The 19,729-nt window shown below is 46.7% G+C and overlaps 1 protein-coding gene across 1 annotated transcript in view; it reads left to right on the top strand.

Moving 5' to 3' along the window:
* Window positions 1–19,435, top strand: part of shroom2a (shroom family member 2a) — a 122,214-nt gene extending 102,779 nt beyond the window's left edge. The window contains 7 exon segments of the mRNA XM_080734794.1: window positions 3,433–3,700; window positions 3,702–4,174; window positions 5,138–5,566; window positions 6,459–6,704; window positions 11,917–12,067; window positions 15,322–15,594; window positions 18,632–19,435. Coding sequence (XP_080590920.1) covers window positions 3,433–3,700; window positions 3,702–4,174; window positions 5,138–5,566; window positions 6,459–6,704; window positions 11,917–12,067; window positions 15,322–15,594; window positions 18,632–18,904 — 2,113 coding nt within the window. The 3' untranslated portion in view covers window positions 18,905–19,435.
* Window positions 19,436–19,729: the final 294 nt, after the last annotated feature.

Below are 19,729 nucleotides of genomic sequence, written 5' to 3' on the forward strand. Positions count from 1 at the left end.
ACGGAAAAATAAGTTCACTCACACCTATAAAAACCGGTCCTGACGTTTGGGGGAAACCCTGCCTTTAATAGTTCCTCTCCTATTGAGCTGTTTATAGGCGTCAGCTCTGTGATGTGTACAGCATTAACCCATTTAGGCCTCGAATTATTGAATGCTTTAACCAGTGAAAAATATCAGATATACAAGCTCACAGCGCGGCACCGAGTGCCGCACTGCGAGCTTGTAGATCTGCTATTTTTGAAAAAGTCGTGAAAATGTGTGCAAATCTTTGAATATACTGTATTTTCAAAGCGAACGTTTGTAAATCAAATTTTGCTTCTGGGGGGTCCCTGGAACGAAATATTTTGAGATGGGGGTCCGTGGCCAAATAAATATCATTTTGGGGGTCCTCCACATGAAAAGGTTTGAGCACCACTGACATAGTAGTCTCTCAAGAACAGACTAACTGAGCTCCAGTTGAGTGAAAAGGACCTTTTCTTTGACGATGGCTGGCCAGATTGCTGACATAGAAACATCGGGTTTTTCAAAAAATCTTAGAAGGATTCAAAAGACACTTATAGAATCGGGTCAAAATTCAAATTTTCTCGATTTTTCAAAAATAGCAGATCTACAAGCTCGCAGCGCGGCACTCGGTGCACTCGGTGCCGCGCTGTGAGCTTGTATATCTGCTATTTTTCAATAGTTAAAGCATAGAATAATGATACACACAATGTGTACCCGTTCTAAATGGGTTAAGTGTGTTAATCTCTGCTAGACCATGCAGGGACCAGGCTGAATGACTGCCTCACTGTGTGCTGCAACGCTGCCTGGATTACTGCCTGTTGTCCCAGAGATGCTCCTTAATACTTAGAACAACTCTGTGCTGCAACGCTGCCTGGATTACTGCCTGTTGTCCCAGAGATGCTCCTTAATACTTAGAACAACTCTGTGCTGCAACGCTGCCTGGATTACTGCCTGTTGTCCCAGAGATGCTCCTTAATACTTAGAACAACTCTGTGCTGCAACGCTGCCTGGATTACTGCCTGTTGTCCCAGAGATGCTCCTTAATACTTAGAACAACTCTGTGCTGCAACGCTGCCTGGATTACTGCCTGTTGTCCCAGAGATGCTCCTTAATACTTAGAACAACTCTGTGCTGCAACGCTGCCTGGATTACTGCCTGTTGTCCCAGAGATGCTCCTTAATACTTAGAACAACTCTGTGCTGCAACGCTGCCTGGATTACTGCCTGTTGTCCCAGAGATGCTCCTTAATACTTAGAACAACTCTGTTAACAGTCTAGACTGCTGTGAGATCCCCGTGGACTTTAAGACATTTAGGCCTAGAATTATTGACTGCTTTAACTATTGAAAAATAGCCGAGTGCCGCGCTGCGAGCTTGTACTGTAGATCTGCTATTTTTGAAAAAATCGTGAAAATGTGTGCACATTTTTCAATATATATTTTTCAAAGCAATCTTTTGTAACTCAAATCTCTGCTTCTGGGGGGTCCCTGGAACAACATATTTTGAGATGGGGAGTCTGCGGCCAAATAAATGTAATTTTGGGGGTCCTTCACGTGAAAAGGTTTGAGAACCACTGATTCAGAGGAAGGATTTAGAAGTCGGGTCAAAGATATTCAAAGAGTTGCACACATTTTCACGTTTTTCACTCGGTGCCGCGCTGTGAGCTTGTATATCTGCTATTTTTCAATAGTTAAAGCATAAAACAATGGTTAAAGTGGTTAAAATCTAACGCGACTCGGTGCGTTCCAGGTCTTTGAAGGTTAAACTAAACCTTTAGGATCTGCTGTGCTGCTGTGAGCTGCCACTCACCGGCCCTCTCCTTAGAGCGATGAATGCATGTCAATCATCTGGCTTTAGACTACCTGAAGGACTTGTTTACACAGTGCTTTAGGACAGGGCTGAACAGCAAGAGGGGGCGGCATGGCTCAGGGGTAGAGAAACCGGCAACAAGAACACGGAGGGTTCCCGAAACGTTCCCAGTTCGATCCCGGCGGGCTCACCCAGAGTTGGTGTGGAAGAGTCCTTGAGCAAGACTCTGAACCCCTAGTTGCTCCTGATGAGCAGGTTGGTGCCTTGCATGGTTTCCTCCACCACACCACCGTGTGTGTGTGTGTGTGTGTGTGTGTGTGTGTGTGTGTGTGTGTGTGTGTATGTATGTGTGTGTGTGTGTGTGTGTGTGTGTGTGTGTGTGTGTGTGTGTGTGTGTGTGTGTGTGTGTGTGTGTGTGTGTGTGTGTGTGTGTGTGTGTGTGTGTGTGTGTGTGTGTGTGTGAATGTGTGAATTGTATGCACAATCCAGAGTGTATATAAGAGAGTTACGTCACTTACGTCGACTCCCATAGTAAGCGTGGAAAGCCTATTTACTCTATGGTGGGAAGCTTACGCATGCGCACTTGCGCACGCATGGAGCCTGTTCTCATTCCTAGCTAGCCTCTGCTGCTCTCCTGCCCGTCCGCCCCCACTATAGCCGAGGTATTTTCAATCACTGGTAAGTAGACGAAATCACGTCTTTTTCACCCTTTTAACGCAGTCACGCATTCACACATTCACGAGAGGCCCGTGAATGCGTTAAAAGGGTGAAAAAGACGTGATTTCGTCTACTTACCAGTGATTGAAAATACCTCGGCTATAGTGGGGGCGGACGGGCAGGAGAGCAGCAGAGCCTCGATAAGAATGAGAACAGGCTCCATGCGACGCCACTTCCGGTCTGCGGCGAGTTCAAAGCGTGACGTAACTCTCTTATATACACTCTGGCACAATCTAAGTGCTTTGGAATAAAGCGCTCTATTAAAACCAGGTTAGGTTTAGTCATTTAGAAGGTTGGAGTTGGGCCACTTTAAAGGGCTTTGCACACTCTTTACGTTTGCTGCATGATTAAAACACATTGGATTTGTTGTGCAAGGCTGTGTGGAATCCACACTGCAGATCCCAAAAGGAGTCATAAAAGGAGTCAATGAGTTTTTACCGCATGCGACAAGACGCACAAATGGGGGGAAAAAACGCCTAGCCGCAGCCACCTGCCGCATGGCAAATTCGTAGCCGGTGTGCATGAGGTCATAGAGAATCATTGTTTTCTTCTTCGTCCGTTTTTTCCATGCGGAAAAAAAAACGTGTCTGTGTGCAAAGCCCTTTAGATGGTGTATGACAAACAGTGTTTTTCGGTGTGCGACGGCCACGCAAAAAACGGCATCCACGTCATCAGGAGTATAGTAATACCAACGTGCGTGCGTGCGTGCGTGCGTTGCGTTGCGTTGCGTGCGTGCGTGCATGCATGTGTGTGTGTGTCTGGTCATGTCAGAATGCTCCTAATCACAGTTGGCTGTTGTTCTGCCTCTCAGTGTGTTATTGAAGCAGGGCTGCGTCTCCACTCAGCGCCAGGCTGTCATTAAAAGCTTTGCTTCTCCTCTGTTCTCTTCTCTTGTGTTCTCCCAGCAGCCTCTCTGCCAGAGGCCCCGCCCACTGCGCGCCACACAGAGCAGAAGACCAGCCCTCCTCCTCCTCGCCAGCGGAGCCAGCAGCAGCAGCAGAGCGCTTCCCACCGCCCATGACGGGACCCCCCCGACCTCCACGGCAGACCCCCGGCCGCCCCCGTCTACCACAGACCCCCGTCTGTCTCCCACAGCCCCCCTGTGGACCCCTCCTCCTCCTCGGAGGCCCAGGGACCCCCTCCTCCCGGGGGGCAGAAGAAGAAGAAGGCTCCCGTCCCTCTGCCCAAACCCCACGACTCCAGGCGTCCGGAGGTCGCTCCCCCCGCCGTCGGCCCCCAGAACCATCCCCCTGCCGCCGCAGCTGCTCCCCTAAGCTCCTCCTCCGTCAACGGAGGCTTAGGCCCCTCCCCCGGCCCCGCCCACTACCCAGAGACGGACAGAGGAGGACCAGGAGCGGCGCTGCGTCCAGCCGCGGCCGAGACGGCGACCAGCGACCGCCCGCCGGCCTCTCCCCCAGCCACTCCCCCTCGCTCCTCTTCATCGACCTCCCCCGCACCTCCTGCTCTTCCTCCTCCTCCGGCGCTGGCCGCTATAGACGCCCAGCGCTCGGTGGACGCTGCTCAGCGCTCAGTGGACGCTGCCGGACATCGCTCTGCCGGACATCGCTCTCCCTCGCCACAGTTCTCTCCTCAGAGGCTGAGTGACAAGCCTCCTCCCGTCTCCCTGCAGGACGAGAGCTGCAGCAGGTCAGCTCCTCCCCCTCATTAACTACTGTATATTCTACTGTACGTCAAGACGGCATTCCTTTGATGTGTCTCAGAGCACAGCATGTGAAGACAGAGTTTATTTACTCTCAGCTGCGCTGTCGCGTCTCTCACGAACACAGAAAACATAGAATCTACAAGCTTGCAGAGCGTCGCAGCAGCAACACTCTGTAAGCTTGTAGATCGTCTCTTTTGGTCCGACACGCGACTAAGATGGCATAACGGCCCCGCGCTGCTGCTGCTGCTGCTGCTGCTTGTTCCGAGCTTTTATGCTGCAGACGGCATACAAAGAAGCTTATTGAGCAGAGGGTGTGCATGTGAGGGTGTGCATGTGAGGGTGTGCATGTGAGGGTGTGCATGTGAGTGCTATCAGAGCCAGACTGAATTAGAGGGGATCTTATGGAGGTTTCTTGGAAAGTAAAGCCTTTTTTTCTTTTTTCTCTTTTCTCTTCTCCCGCTGCCCCTCGTCACAATTCCATCCCTCCCCCTACTCTAGAAAACCCTTTAAAACGTAAAAAAAAGAAAAGAAATGGTCCTTGATTCATATATTCCTTGATTTCTAAATAATGATTCTCATCTGTAGAGGAGGGAGGAGGGAGGGGGGGGCAGCGTTACAGCGTTACAGTGCAGTTAGAGAGAGAGAGAGAGAGCGAGCGAGGACGTTCCAGTGGAAAGGATGGCATGTCATATGACTCTTAATCAGACAGTCTGTATGCTTTTAGAATGCTCTCATGGAAACACTGCAGCTCTGCTGCACGAGGAAGGGAAGAGAAGAGAGAATCTTCTCTTCTTCCCAGGATCCTTCTCTAACAGATTGATTACTCTCTTCTCTTCTTGTGTGTCTTTGACACTGTGGTCTCTCTCTCTCTCTCTCTCTCTCTCTCTCTCTCTCTCTCTCTCTCTCTCTCTCTCTCTCTCTCTCTCTCTCTCTCTCTCTCTCCATAGGATGGACAGTGTAATGTCCAGTAGCATCAGTAACAGTGCGGCGGTGAAGAAGGTTCCCATAAAGATCGTCCACTCAGAGAGCTCGTGGGAGAAGGAGAGCCGTCAGTATCTGCTGCTAAGCAGCGACGCCGACCAGGACGGCGGCGGCGGGTCGTCGTCCCCCCCGGCCATGGAATACCATCATCATCAGGGCGGCGTCGTCGTCCTCCCCCTGCCCGGGACGACGGCGGGCACCAGGCTGGGCGGCGGCGGCTCGGCGGAGCAGCAGGACTACTCTGTGTTCTGTGCCTACACCCGGCCGTCCGCGGGGACCCCCGAGGCCCTCGGAGACCACCCCGGGGGACCCCCGAGCAGTGGGGACGCCGGCCCCCTGCCCCCGGACGCCAACAACAAGGCCCTCGCCACCGCAGATCCTCACGCACACCACGGGTAGGCAATTATTACATCAGGGGTTCCCAAACTGTTTAGTCTCAGGGCACCCCATAAATATATTTTGTAATCCGAGGCACCCCTACATTATAATTGTCACTCCCAGTATATTTAATAGTATATCGTCGTTGTCGGGTGGAAACCTTGTATGTGCAAAACCATTCATTTGTATTTATCATCTATAAAATGTACATAAACTAGTGAAAACAGCAGATCTACAATCGCCGTCACCCACTTTGAAAACCCCTGGATTACATCATGGTCTGATGGCAGTTATTCTTGAATAATAGTCATAACGACAACGACATGTCGACAAATGTTTGTACATTTTCAAGTGAAAACAAAAAAGCAGAAATAGTACAACGTGCCACTTCGTGACGTGTTGTAAGCATATAGACGAGCTATTTCCACTATTTAATTTATTTGCAAGCTTGTAGATCTGCTATTTTTGAAAAATCGTGAAAATTCCAAAACCTATGTTTCTATGTCAGCAATCTGGCTAAAGCCATCGTCAAAGAAAAGGTCCTTTTCACTTAACTGGAGCTCAGTTAGTCTGTTCTTGAGAGACTACTATGTCAGTGGTTCTCAAACCTTTTCATGTGAAGGACTCCCAAAATGATATGTATTTGGCCACGGACCCCCATCTCAAAATATTTAGTTCCAGGGACCCCCCGGAAGCAAAATTTGAGTTACAAACATTCACTTTGAAAATACAGTACATATATTCAAAGATTTGCACACATTTTCACAACTTTTTCAAAAATAGCAGATCTAGAAGCTCGCAGCTTGTATATCTGCTGTTTTTCACTGGTTAAAGCATTCAATAATTCTAGGCCTAAATGGGTTTTTAAGAGTGTCTGCCAAATGCCTAAACCATAAATTGTGACCTCAGCCCCAGCAACGGCTCCAGGTCCCCTGAGGACATGAAGAGACAGGAGCTGGTCAGGGACATCATGGACAAGGACAAGAGCCTGGACATCCTGGACCAGAGCAGGATGAGGACCACCATGGACCTGATGGAGGGCATCTTCCCTGGGGGAGAACACCTGCTGGAGGAGGCCCACCTCCATCACCTGCACCATCACCACCACAACCACCAGCGCAAGGCAGGCCCCAAACAACCCTCCACTGAGGACAGGTCAGCACAGCCCTTAACTCTCCACCTACAAAGCAGTGTTGATTTCGTCGACTAAAACTATGACGAAAAATGTTTGTCGACTGTGTTTTTTTCACTGACAAAAACAAAATAAAAACTTAGCTGTGATGACTAAAACTAAGACTAAATATATTGACAATTTCGTCAACAAAATAAAAACTAGACTAAAACGTTAGGGAGGGACTAGTGGAGAAGAGAGTCATTTTATGTTTGGTTGCCAGGGTTGTTAGGGTTACTTTTAAAAAGGAATCCCCTACAGTTACAAGTTACTTGCAAAGAAAATGTAGTCAGTAACGTAATCTGATTATCACAATTTAAAAAGTAACTACTAGTTACTTTCAGTTACTTTTGGATTACTGTTTAGCAAAACTCTCTAATTAAATAAAACAAGTTTTACCATTGATAACTAGACAAGAATATTGAGCCAATGAAATTAGGAAAAGGACAACAGAATCTTACTTAAGCGATGTGGCAGTACTTTACACTGATTTGACTTGATTATTTTATTGTTTGGCGTTATAACTTATTTGTAAAATTCATGAGGGCAAAGGGGAGAATGTAATCCAGCATGTAACCCCCATCATTCAGATCCGTTACTGTAATCCAGATTACTCATTTTAAAATGTAACCTGAGACTTTACAAATTACCTGTTTTTTGTAATCTGATTACGTAATCCCGTTACATGTAATCCGTTACTTAACAACCCTGTTGGTTGCTCCCAGGTGTTGCGTGCTGAAAATAGCCGATCTACAAGCTTGTGAGCTTGTAGATCGGCTATTTTCAGCACGCGACCAAGTGTAAAATCAGTCATTACGATGCCATCAAGGCCTGCCAAATACATTTCAGTTGACTAAATCAACTGTAGATTTAGTCGCCTAAATTCTTATGATATTTAGACTAAAATAAGACTAAAACTAAAACTTTTCAGGTGACTAAATTATGACTAAAACTAATAGACATTTGGGGGAACCAAGATGGCGTCGGAGTAATCAGACGTGTGTGGAACCACTCTCTCAGATTTTCAACAATATCTCCCTAAAATGACTCGATAATTACTACACACTCGAAGGAATAAATTAATGGGAGAAGGAGATTAACCAAGGGCCAAGAAAAACCAACGGAGGTGTGCCTGAACAACTTTAAAACACGACTTTAAGACTGATTAGTGTAACGGCGGCAGCCGCACGGCGTCTTCTCTGTGTGGAACAATGGAGTCCAACGCTGAAATCCTAAAAGCGATTGCCGGGTTAAAAACTGAACTCGCGGGGTTTGATAGGGGCCTAAGACAAGAAATCAACCAACTTGGCCAAGAAATCAACGGCAGACTCGACAAAATAGGCTCAGATATACAGAGCCTCAATGTGCGCGTGGAAGAAGTGGAAACTCGAGTGGAGGGGATCGAGAGATGGGCGGAGGCGGTGACTGAGGAACTGTGTGCCAGCTGGGAGAGAGAAAGGGAGCTGCAGCTCATGGTAGATGACGGTAATCAAAGATCCCGTCGCTGCAATATTCGCATTTTCAATTGCGTTGAGGAGGGGTTAGCAGACCAAGCCATGCCTGTGTTTGTGGAGGCACTGTTGCGCGAGAAGCTGCAGCTACCAGAGACACTGGAGCTAAAAATTCAACGAGCGCACAGATCAAAGCCACAGCGTCCGCCCCCGAATAACGCACCAAGATCCATCATTGTCAATTTCTTAGAGTTCACAACAAAGGAACTTGTGCTGAAACTTGCTTGGGAACAATCCAAAAAGGAGAAGATCCAGCTGAATGACAAGACTCTGTACTTTGACCACGACTATTCCCCTGAAGTGATGAAGAAACGTAAGGCTTACCTTTGGATCAAGAAATCCTTAAAAACAAGCGGCACTCGTTTCCAAACACCGTATACAAGCATGAGAATTCATTGGGAGAATGGAGTCAAAACTTATGCTAGCGCAGAGGAGGCTGGCTTGGAGCTGAAGAGACGAGGCTACAATGTGGAGGAGGCGCCACCTGCTGTCGAGATCCGGGACGTCAGGATGGAGCTGAAACAACTACTGGGTTCTTGGCAGAGGACCCCAGATCGGCAGGAGGGAGATCGCCAGGGGAAGGAGAGCGAGGCGGCCCGGAGAGCGAAGGCAAGAGCAAAGGCCAAACTACAGAGCTTCCAAAGTGGACGAGCACACGACACCCCCAGAGAAGATTCCCAGCAGAAGGGTAAAAAATGACAATACAACATATAATGGGGTGGCTGCACTCCGAGGTTTATAGGTTATGGTTGTAAAGAGATTAATAATTTGGGCATTGGTTGAATCATAATTTTTTGGTTGTGAGAGATGGTTTCATTAGCGTAGGTTTTTTACGTTGGTCTTTTTTCGTTTGGATGGTGAGGTTTTTGCTGAATGTGGTTTCCTGCTTGGCAGTTTGTTGTTCGAAATAAATAAAAAGTTAAAAAAAAAAAAAAAAAACTAATAGACATTTTATTCAAAAGACTATGACTAAAACTAAATAAAAAATTGCTGTAAAAAACAACACTGCTACAAAGGCCTCTGATGTTCATTTACATTTAATGCAGCTCCTTTTGGAAACCTCTCCCTCCACTATACAGCTCAGAGATGAGGTTCCTGGAAACTGGCATCCCAAATCCCTGAAAGTTGCGGGGAAGCTCTGTCGTTGCCGAGTGCTTCTTACCTTTTGTGAACATCGTATCCAAAATGTAAAGGTCGGCGTTCCCTCTCTCAGGTGTTTCATCTAAGCCAGGGGTGGGCAACTTTGATGATGGCGAGGGCCACTATATTCCCACCTTCACGCCAGAGGGCCACATTGCATATTGCTACGTGCTACTTTGTCATTCTAGTATCTCATACAAAAGAAGCAAAAAATAGCAGATCTACAAGCTCAAAATGTCTCACACTGCGATGCGTTTTGAGCTACTAGATCGGCTATTTTTTGCTTCTTTTGAATTGGAATCCTGAATAATCTTTTGATTTAATTTCAAAGTAACACATTTAATTATATACTCATGTCAACTTTATGAACTTGAATACAAATACATTGGACATAAAAAAAGTATTCTGGTATTAACCTGTGGGCCGCATTAAGTGAAGGTGGGGCCGCATGTGGCCCCCGGGCCGCCAGTTGCCCATGTATGATCTAAGCGATGGTGTTGAAATAAAGAGTTTAAATTGCTGTATTTGTCAGCCTGTAGCCAGTTTCTCCCAGTGCCATTTCACGGAAGCAGGAATGCGCATGCGTGACTGGCCAGTCATCTGTGTAGCAGAAATGTTTCACCACAAAGCGATCGGGTGAGAAAACTTGCCAGAGGCTGACAAAAACGTCAATTTAACCTCTTTATTTCAACACCCCGGTTTGATTCTCTTCCACGCTAAAGAAGAAGTAAACACCTGAGAGAGGGAACACCAACCTTTAGCTTTTGGATAGGATGTTCACCAAAGTTAAGAAGTGTTCCTGACGGCGGAGCTTCCACGCAACTTTCCGATTTGGGATGACAGTTTCCAGGAACCTCGTCTCGGAGCCGTAGAGTGGAGGGAGGGTTTTCCAAAAGGAACTGCATTAAATGCAGCCTTTGGCGCAGAAAATTGCAGATTTACAAGATCACAATTGCATTGTTTTCGGTGTGCACATCAAAGTATAAATCTGGTGTTCTTGTGTTAAGTGTTAAATAGCTCTGTATTGTGATAGTGATCATTGCTATTAGTAGAGTGGTTGTTCACTAACAGGGCAGCTGTTAGTGAACAGAACATACAGTACATTTACATGTCAGGATACCTATTTCATCCAACCAGGAGAGAGAAGTCATACAGGATACTAGGATAAATTAGGAAATGTAACTGATGACACAAATAAATGAGCAGAAAGAACTGGAACTGGAACGCTATAAAGTTGGTGGCTGTCCTGGAAAGCTATATCTGTTCAATAAAGAGCTGAGAACAAACACTATAAATGCTATCACAGTATAGAGCTGTCTCTTTTTAACAAAAAATATCACTTTATTCAGTGCTGCGTCCATTGTAAAAATGGACTAAAATAAAGCTTAAGATATTCTTGTGTGACCTGAAAGTTGCACTATTAGTTCTAGATGTTAGATTTTTCCTTCCTCAATGTGTAATCATTATTGTTATTAGCGTACTAATCAGATTTCTTCAGCCAACAACAAAGACACAGTGACAACAAGCATTTCCATTCCGATAGCTTGCTGTATGTTAGCTCAGCCACCTTGTGGCCGGATTGTGAACTGCACACTGAGTTACAACATGATTTCAAGCTCACTGTGGTGGACTAAATACTCAACCTCAGTCTTGTAATTACTCCTTGTCACATATTACTCAGTACTTAAGTATACAGTAGATACTCCTGGTTACCAGACTATAAGTGAAAGTAGCTCAGTCAATGTGTATTCAAGTTAAAGTAGCCTACTGCCTACTGGAGTACTGGCTTTTAAAAATGCAAGTGATATTTTGTTGTTAAATCAAAAGTTGTATTTTATTTGTTAAAAAGTGAATAACTCTTTCTGCAAACGCCCACCCAGTGCTTGGGGCCAGCGGTCTGCAGAAGACAGTCAAGACACATGATAGTGTGAAATCACGTGACTGGAATGGTTTACCAGGAAACTATCCCCTTATGGGTCCATTTGGTTCCATTTCTGTACACATCTCAGTGTTATTGGTTGGTTCTTCAAATTAAAATGTTTGAGAACCACTGGTAATGTAATTGTATTAGGGTAGAGGGCAGAGGCAGACTACTTTAATAGAAAACAGGGGTACCCATGTTAGACTACTTTACAGTTTACAGTTTAGGTATTTAGCAGACGCTTTTAATCCAAAGCGACTTACAATAAGCAGATAAAACATCACAATAATAATGTTAGACTACTTTAATAGAAAACAGGGTTACCCATGTCAGACTGCTTGTAAAAGACACACACGGCACAACGCCATAAGGAGTACCATGATCTCACTGAACCCAGCACAAAAATGGGGTCAAATTGGTTCTCCTGCTATACCACCAGAATGTGGAATGCCCTAACAGACATAAAAAGTGTGAATCCTTGCCCTCCTTCAAAACCGCTTTAAAAGAGAACCTACAGGTGCCTGCAGTTTGGAACTAAAAAATAAAATAAAATAAAAAATAAAATCTAAGCTCATCACGGAAATGTTCTGTACCCTAATCCTATGTGTGTGTGTGCGCTCTCAGGACTCAGGAGGACTGCCCCCTAGTGACCAGCTCTACATACTACAGCACCTCGGCTCCCAAGGCGGAGCTTCTCATCAAGATGAAGGACATGCAGGAGGAAGAGGAGGAGGACTCTGAGGATGAGCTGGACATGGACCTGGCCAACAAGAAGGTACTGGAAACACTCACACTGCAGAGGCACACTAGTAGTGATGCTACACTTTATTATACATGGACCTGGCCAACAAGAAGGTACTGGAAACACTCTCACTGCAGAGGCACACTAGTAGTGATGCTACACTTTATTATACATGGACCTGGCCAACAAGAAGGTACTGGAAACACTCTCACTGCAGAGGCACACTAGTAGTGATGCTACACTTTATTATACATGGACCTGGCCAACAAGAAGGTACTGGAAACACTCACACTGCAGAGGCACACTAGTAGTGATGCTACACTTTATTATACATGGACCTGGCCAACAAGAAGGTACTGGAAACACTCTCACTGCAGAGGCACACTAGTAGTGATGCTACACTTTATTATACATGGACCTGGCCAACAAGAAGGTACTGGAAACACTCTCACTGCAGAGGCACACTAGTAGTGATGCTACACTTTATTATACATGGACCTGGCCAACAAGAAGGTACTGGAAACACTCACACTGCAGAGGCACACTAGTAGTGATGCTACACTTTATTATACATGGACCTGGCCAACAAGAAGGTACTAGAAACACTCTCACTGCAGAGGCACACTAGTAGTGATGCTACACTTTATTATACATGGACCTGGCCAACAAGAAGGTACTGGAAACACTCTCACTGCAGAGGCACACTAGTAGTACTGGACTACTGCTGCTGCTTGTACAAACACTCACACTGTCTGCTAGTGATGCTGCACTTTATTTCTTTGTTTTACCCGGAGCTTGCTCCACACAGCTGACATGATGACATTAGGGAGCGCTCACCCACTGGCTACTGTTTTGATCATGTGACACATGATGCCACATCCCTCTTTAAGGTCACTTAACATGTGGCTTTAGTTTAAGACATTGTGTATGAGAACATGTGGCATGTTCTAATGTTTCCGTTCAGATTTACCAGGTTTCTGCCAATCACAGTTCAACTGGCACTGCTATGTGCTTACAGTAAACCACAAGCAGTGGTGGACAGTAAACAACAAGTACTGTACTTAACACATTGACCGCCATTTTAACATACCTCCGTACTCCCACCTGCCATTCGTCTCCATAGACTTCCATGTAATTGGGTGTGCACGGATCATGCACACCCATGCCTAGATAATGCACCACGTGTGTCCACATTGCTCACAGCTTTCAAACAAAAAAATCCGAATGGAAATCCGTTCAGGCATTCATGAGATAACAGCCACTATGTTTAACAAAGATGGCTGCCAAAATGGCTGCCATACTTGAAAGATGGGGTTGCTATGGGGGTTAAACATGCAATTTCGCGATTGCTATCATGCCTACTCCATTTTTTTGGGGTCAAATTTTTTTTTTGAATTTTTTTTCTTTTTTTAATTCTCGGGACTATCGGGCCTGGCGGGGAAAGACATTGGAATAATCTCGGGACTATCGGGCCTGGCAGGGAATGAATTGTTGAGCATCTGTTTTTTGCAAGCTGATGACTTTCACTCCCCTACATTTTAAATAGAAATATTGTACCTTCGACTCCACTACATTTCTTGGAAGGTACTCTTTGGAAGGAAATGTGCAAAACATATTATGAATGAATCACTTCAAACAAATAATATTAAGCGTTCTACGATGTCAGAAAATATACTTCTACATTATGTACTTTTGAATACTTTTGAAACAATTCATTAATTGAGTACCTGAGACAAATAACAGTCTAAAGCTGCATTCACACTACAGATATATAGTTGAACGTTTTGCTTGGTAATTCAATGTAATCTCAATGGAAACCAGCTTTAAAGATGCAGGAGACCCTGAGAACGAAGCTTTGAAAGCTTTAAAGCTGGTTTCCATTAAGATTACATTGAATTACCAAGCAAAACGTTCAACTATATATCTGTAGTGTGAATGAGGCATAAGTCCATATTTTAAAATTTTGGATAAAGATATTTGTTTGATTTACCAGACTGTAAACCACAAACTAGAATGTACACAGTATGTCTACACTCATCCCATCAACATGAATCTGTCCCATATAGCGCCACCTCCAGGCCGATTTTTAAAAACACATTTTTGGACACTGCTCCTACAGATTTTGCCCTAAAATCACGAAAATCACTACACAGTATGTCTACACTCATGTCATCAACATGGATCAGGAAGATTTTGGCAAAACACATTTTTGCCCTATTTGTGGAGATAAGTGACCTACGGTCGCTTATCTCCCGATTAGGGAGCCTTACTGGTCTCTTAAAGTCTTAACACATGGGAAGCCAAGGTTTCTAACATTTCTAGCTGTTGCTGCTGCCGTCGTTCACTTACGCTTTAATTTTGAAGAGCCTCGGAAGCTTCGTGCGTGTGCACGTGAGTGTCCACTGACGATTGAGGAGGATAATCCATTTGTTTACAAACACTTGCGAAACTAAAATCCAAACCGGGGCCGACCATCGCGGTAAAGTGTCGCCGTGAAAACAGGCAGATCTCTGCTTCCCTGGCGTTCTTTGCACCTTATTCAGAGATAAAGCCCTTTTATGTTTCAGCATAGAATAGAAATCAATGCAATCTAGAAGCGCCATTTTGCTTCTCTGTGAGCCACGGTATGACGTATGGACCAGGGTCTTTCACAGACAACACAACATGCGCGCAGCTGCATGCTGCACCATTAACCCTTTGTCTCGTTCCTCAACGAGATGACTCATTTTTGGCAGAGCGACTTCCAGTGGCCGTATCTCGTTACTGAACGAGTTTGGCTCCTTGGGTGTTAATGCACTCCCCTCTCATTTTGTTGAATTAGATGTTTTTACTTAACTCATATATATTAGGAATTATAAGACATAATACTTATGGAAAGTGGAAAAACAGTTTGTGGAACAACAGTATAAGTCCGTACAAGCAATACTCAGCAGACAAAGGGAGCAGATAACATTAAAACTGACAATTGACCAAAATGAGGGGGGAGTGCATTAACAATTTAACAGATTAAAAATGACTAGTTTGTGGTTTGTGGTATATCCAAATATATATATATATATAAAAATCAAATATGGACTTATACTGTTATTCGTCTCAGGTACTCAATTTTAATCCAGCAAACTATTAAAATAATGGTGTGTGTCTCTCCTGGCAGCAGGAGCTGATGGACAGCCTGTCCAGGAAGCTGCTGGTCCTGGTGTAATGGTGTAATAATGGTGTAATAAAGGTGTAATAATGGTGTAATAATGGTGTAATAATGGTGTAATAATGGTTTCTTCTCCTGGCAGCAGGAGCTGATGGACAGCCTGTCCAGGAAGCTGCTGGTCCTCCGTGAGGCCAGAGAGTCTCTTCAGGAGGACCTCTTGGACAACAAGGCCCTCGGGGAGGAGGTGGAGGCTACGGTACAGCGGCTCTGCAAGCCCAACGAGCTGGACAAGTTCCGTATGTTCGTGGGGGACCTGGACAAGGTGGTGTCACTGCTGCTGTCCCTGTCAGGACGTCTGGCCCGCGTGGAGAACGCCCTGAACAGCCCTGATGAGGACACCACGCCTGAGGAGAGGGTGAGACGCTCTGCTCTGTTAGCAACACACCCTAACCCTAAGAGGAGAGGGTGAGACTCTCTGCTCTCTGTTAGCAACACTCTGTTAGCAACACACCCTAACCCTAACCTGAGGAGAGGGTGAGACGCTCTGCTCTCTGTTAGCAACACACCCTAACCCTAACCTGAGGAGAGGGTGAGACACTATGCTCTCTGTTAGCAACACACCCTAACCCTAAGAGGAGAGGGTGAGACGCTCTGCTCTCTGTTAGCAACACACCCTAACCCTAACCTGAGGAGAGGGTGAGACGCTCTGCTCTCTGTTAGCAACACACCCTAACCCTAACCTGAGGAGAGGGTGAGACACTATGCTCTCTGTTAGCAACACACCCTAACCCTAAGAGGAGAGGGTGAGACGCTCTGCTCTCTGTTAGCAACACACCCTAACCCTAACCTGAGGAGAGGGTGAGACGCTCTGCTCTCTGTTAGCAACACACCCTAACCCTAACCTGAGGAGAGGGTGAGACACTCTGCTCTCTGTTAGCAACACACCCTAACCCTAACCTGAGGAGAGGGTGAGACACTCTGCTCTCTGTTAGCAACACACCCTAACCCTAAGAGGAGAGGGTGAGACGCTCTGCTCTCTGTTAGCAACACACCCTAACCTGAGGAGAGGGTGAGACACTCTGCTCTCTGTTAGCAACACACCCTAACCCTAAGAGGAGAGGGTGAGACGCTCTGCTCTCTGTTAGCAACACACCCTAACCCTAAGAGGAGAGGGTGAGACTCTCTGCTCTCTGTTAGCAACACACCCTAACCCTAAGAGGAGAGGGTGAGACGCTCTGCTCTCTGTTAGCAACACACCCTAACCCTAAGAGGAGAGGGTGAGACTCTCTGCTCTCTGTTAGCAACACACCCTAACCCTAAGAGGAGAGGGTGAGACACTATGCTCTCTGTTAGCAACACACCCTAACCCTAAGAGGAGAGGGTGAGACTCTCTGCTCTCTGTTAGCAACACACCCTAACCCTAAGAGGAGAGGGTGAGACGCTCTGCTCTCTGTTAGCAACACACCCTAACCCTAAGAGGAGAGGGTGAGACTCTCTGCTCTCTGTTAGCAACACACCCTAACCCTAAGAGGAGAGGGTGAGACGCTCTGCTCTCTGTTAGCAACACACCCTAACCCTAAGAGGAGAGGGTGAGACTCTCTGCTCTCTGTTAGCAACACACCCTAACCCTAACCTGAGGAGAGGGTGAGACACTCTGCTCTCTGTTAGCAACACACCCTAACCCTAAGAGGAGAGGGTGAGACGCTCTGCTCTCTGTTAGCAACACACCCTAACCCTAAGAGGAGAGGGTGAGACTCTCTGCTCTCTGTTAGCAACACACCCTAACCCTAAGAGGAGAGGGTGAGACTCTCTGCTCTCTGTTAGCAACACACCCTAACCCTAAGAGGAGAGGGTGAGACGCTCTGCTCTCTGTTAGCAACACACCCTAACCCTAAGAGGAGAGGGTGAGACGCTCTGCTCTCTGTTAGCAACACACCCTAACCCTAAGAGGAGAGGGTGAGACTCTCTGCTCTCTGTTAGCAACACACCCTAACCCTAAGAGGAGAGGGTGAGACTCTCTGCTCTCTGTTAGCAACACACCCTAACCCTAAGAGGAGAGGGTGAGACTCTCTGCTCTCTGTTAGCAACACACCCTAACCCTAAGAGGAGAGGGTGAGACTCTCTGCTCTCTGTTAGCAACACACCCTAACCCTAAGAGGAGAGGGTGAGACTCTCTGCTCTCTGTTAGCAACACACCCTAACCCTAAGAGGAGAGGGTGAGACGCTCTGCTCTCTGTTAGCAACACACCCTAACCCTAAGAGGAGAGGGTGAGACTCTCTGCTCTCTGTTAGCAACACACCCTAACCCTAAGAGGAGAGGGTGAGACACTATGCTCTGTTAGCAACACACCCTAACCCTAAGAGGAGAGGGTGAGACGCTCTGCTCTCTGTTAGCAACACACCCTAACCCTAAGAGGAGAGGGTGAGACGCTCTGCTCTCTGTTAGCAACACACCCTAACCCTAAGAGGAGAGGGTGAGACTCTCTGCTCTCTGTTAGCAACACACCCTAACCCTAAGAGGAGAGGGTGAGACGCTCTGCTCTCTGTTAGCAACACACCCTAACCCTAAGAGGAGAGGGTGAGACTCTCTGCTCTCTGTTAGCAACACACCCTAACCCTAAGAGGAGAGGGTGAGACGCTCTGCTCTCTGTTAGCAACACACCCTAACCCTAAGAGGAGAGGGTGAGACGCTCTGCTCTCTGTTAGCAACACACCCTAACCCTAAGAGGAGAGGGTGAGACTCTCTGCTCTCTGTTAGCAACACACCCTAACCCTAAGAGGAGAGGGTGAGACTCTCTGCTCTCTGTTAGCAACACACCCTAACCCTAAGAGGAGAGGGTGAGACACTATGCTCTGTTAGCAACACACCCTAACCCTAAGAGGAGAGGGTGAGACGCTCTGCTCTCTGTTAGCAACACACCCTCGTGGTGCATTCAAAACCGGAAGAGATATGTTCGTTTCTAGTCGCTTCAATCATTTTGTGTTGCATTTTATTGTCAATCTTGACAAACAGACCAGCAGTGTTTCTCAACCAGTAGTCCGCGGACCTGACTAGCGCCGCATGCATGCGAATCTGCGATGCATGCATGCACAACACAGACATGCACTCGTCTCCGACACAGACAATCACACACCGGCCCTCTCACATTTGGAAAACATAAACTCCTATAACGTTTTTGAACAAGCGATTAAAACATTTTTGGGGGAAAAACTTTAGGAAAAAAAAAACTGCTCACGACTCACATTGTTTGAGTCACGGTGAGCATGAGTAAATTTTTTAGTCGTTTTTTTTTCACATCCCTAAATCTTATCCAACGATAACAAAATGTTTTTTGGGTCTGAGAGGCTAAATCAAATCAATTGATGGTCCGGGGTTCACTGAATAAATAATAGGCATTGATATGAAAAAGGTTGAAAACCACTGCTCTAACTCTCCTCCCTCCCTCCCCCAGCGGACGCTGACAGAGAAGCGAGCGCTGCTGATCCGCCAGCACGAGGACGCCAAGGAGCTGAAGGACAACCTGGACCGGCGGGAGCGCGTGGTGGACCACATGGTGGCGCTCTACCTGGACCAGGACGGCCTGGCCGACTACCAGCACTTTGTCAAGATGAAGTCTGCTCTCATCATCGAGCAGCGCAAGCTGGAGGACAAGATCAAACTGGGAGAGGAGCAGCTCAAGTGTCTGATGGACAGCCTGCCGCTAGAGCAGAGACTCAACCTGTGATGGAGGGACAGTCTGTCCCCTCCTGGAGACAGTAGGGACTTTAAGCTGACCCTGTGAGGTGTTTGTCCCCCTCCAGGAGACACTGACCTGTGAGATGTCTGTCCCCCTCCAGGAGATAGTAGGGACTTTAAGCTGACCCTGTGAGGTGTCTGTCCGCCTCCAGGAGACAGTAGGGACTTTAAACTGACCCGTGAGATGTCTGTCCCCCTCCAGGAGACAGTAGGGACTTTAAACTGACCCGTGAGATGTCTGTCCCCCTCCAGGAGAGAGTAGAGACTTTAAACTGACCCTGTGAGGTGTCTGTCCGCCTCCAGGAGAGAGTAGGGCAGGGTTCCCCAATTAGTTTTCCCCAAGGGCCAAATCATGCCTAGGGTACCAAGCCGAGGGCCACAACATTGCAGGGGGGGGCGATTTTGGCGTTCCCACTACTCCAGTGACAGTTCAGATATCGTCGTTGTCGGGTGAAAATCTTGTATGTCCAAAACCGTTCGTTTTGCATTTATCATTTTAAAAACGATTTAAACTAGTGAAAACAGCCGATCTACAAGCACACAACGCCTCGCACCGCGAGGCGTTGTGTGCTTGTAGATCTGCTGTTTTCACTATTGTGTGACGGCCTTGCATGATGAAGCAGGGCTTTACTTTGCGAAAGAACATACAAATTTGGAGATACGGGATTTCCACCCGACAACGACGATATACTAGTGTTGTTGCAGCTCTTATACCACCATTATTACTGGGGTTGGTGTGGGCCAGACAGTAGCCCCCCGCGGGCCGCAAATGGCCTGCGGGCCGCCTATTGGGGAACCCTGCAGTAGGGACTTT

This window comes from Nannobrachium achirus (assembly GCF_963921795.1).
Source record: "Nannobrachium achirus genome assembly, chromosome: 1".
Classification (NCBI taxonomy): Eukaryota; Metazoa; Chordata; class Actinopteri; order Myctophiformes; family Myctophidae; genus Nannobrachium; species Nannobrachium achirus.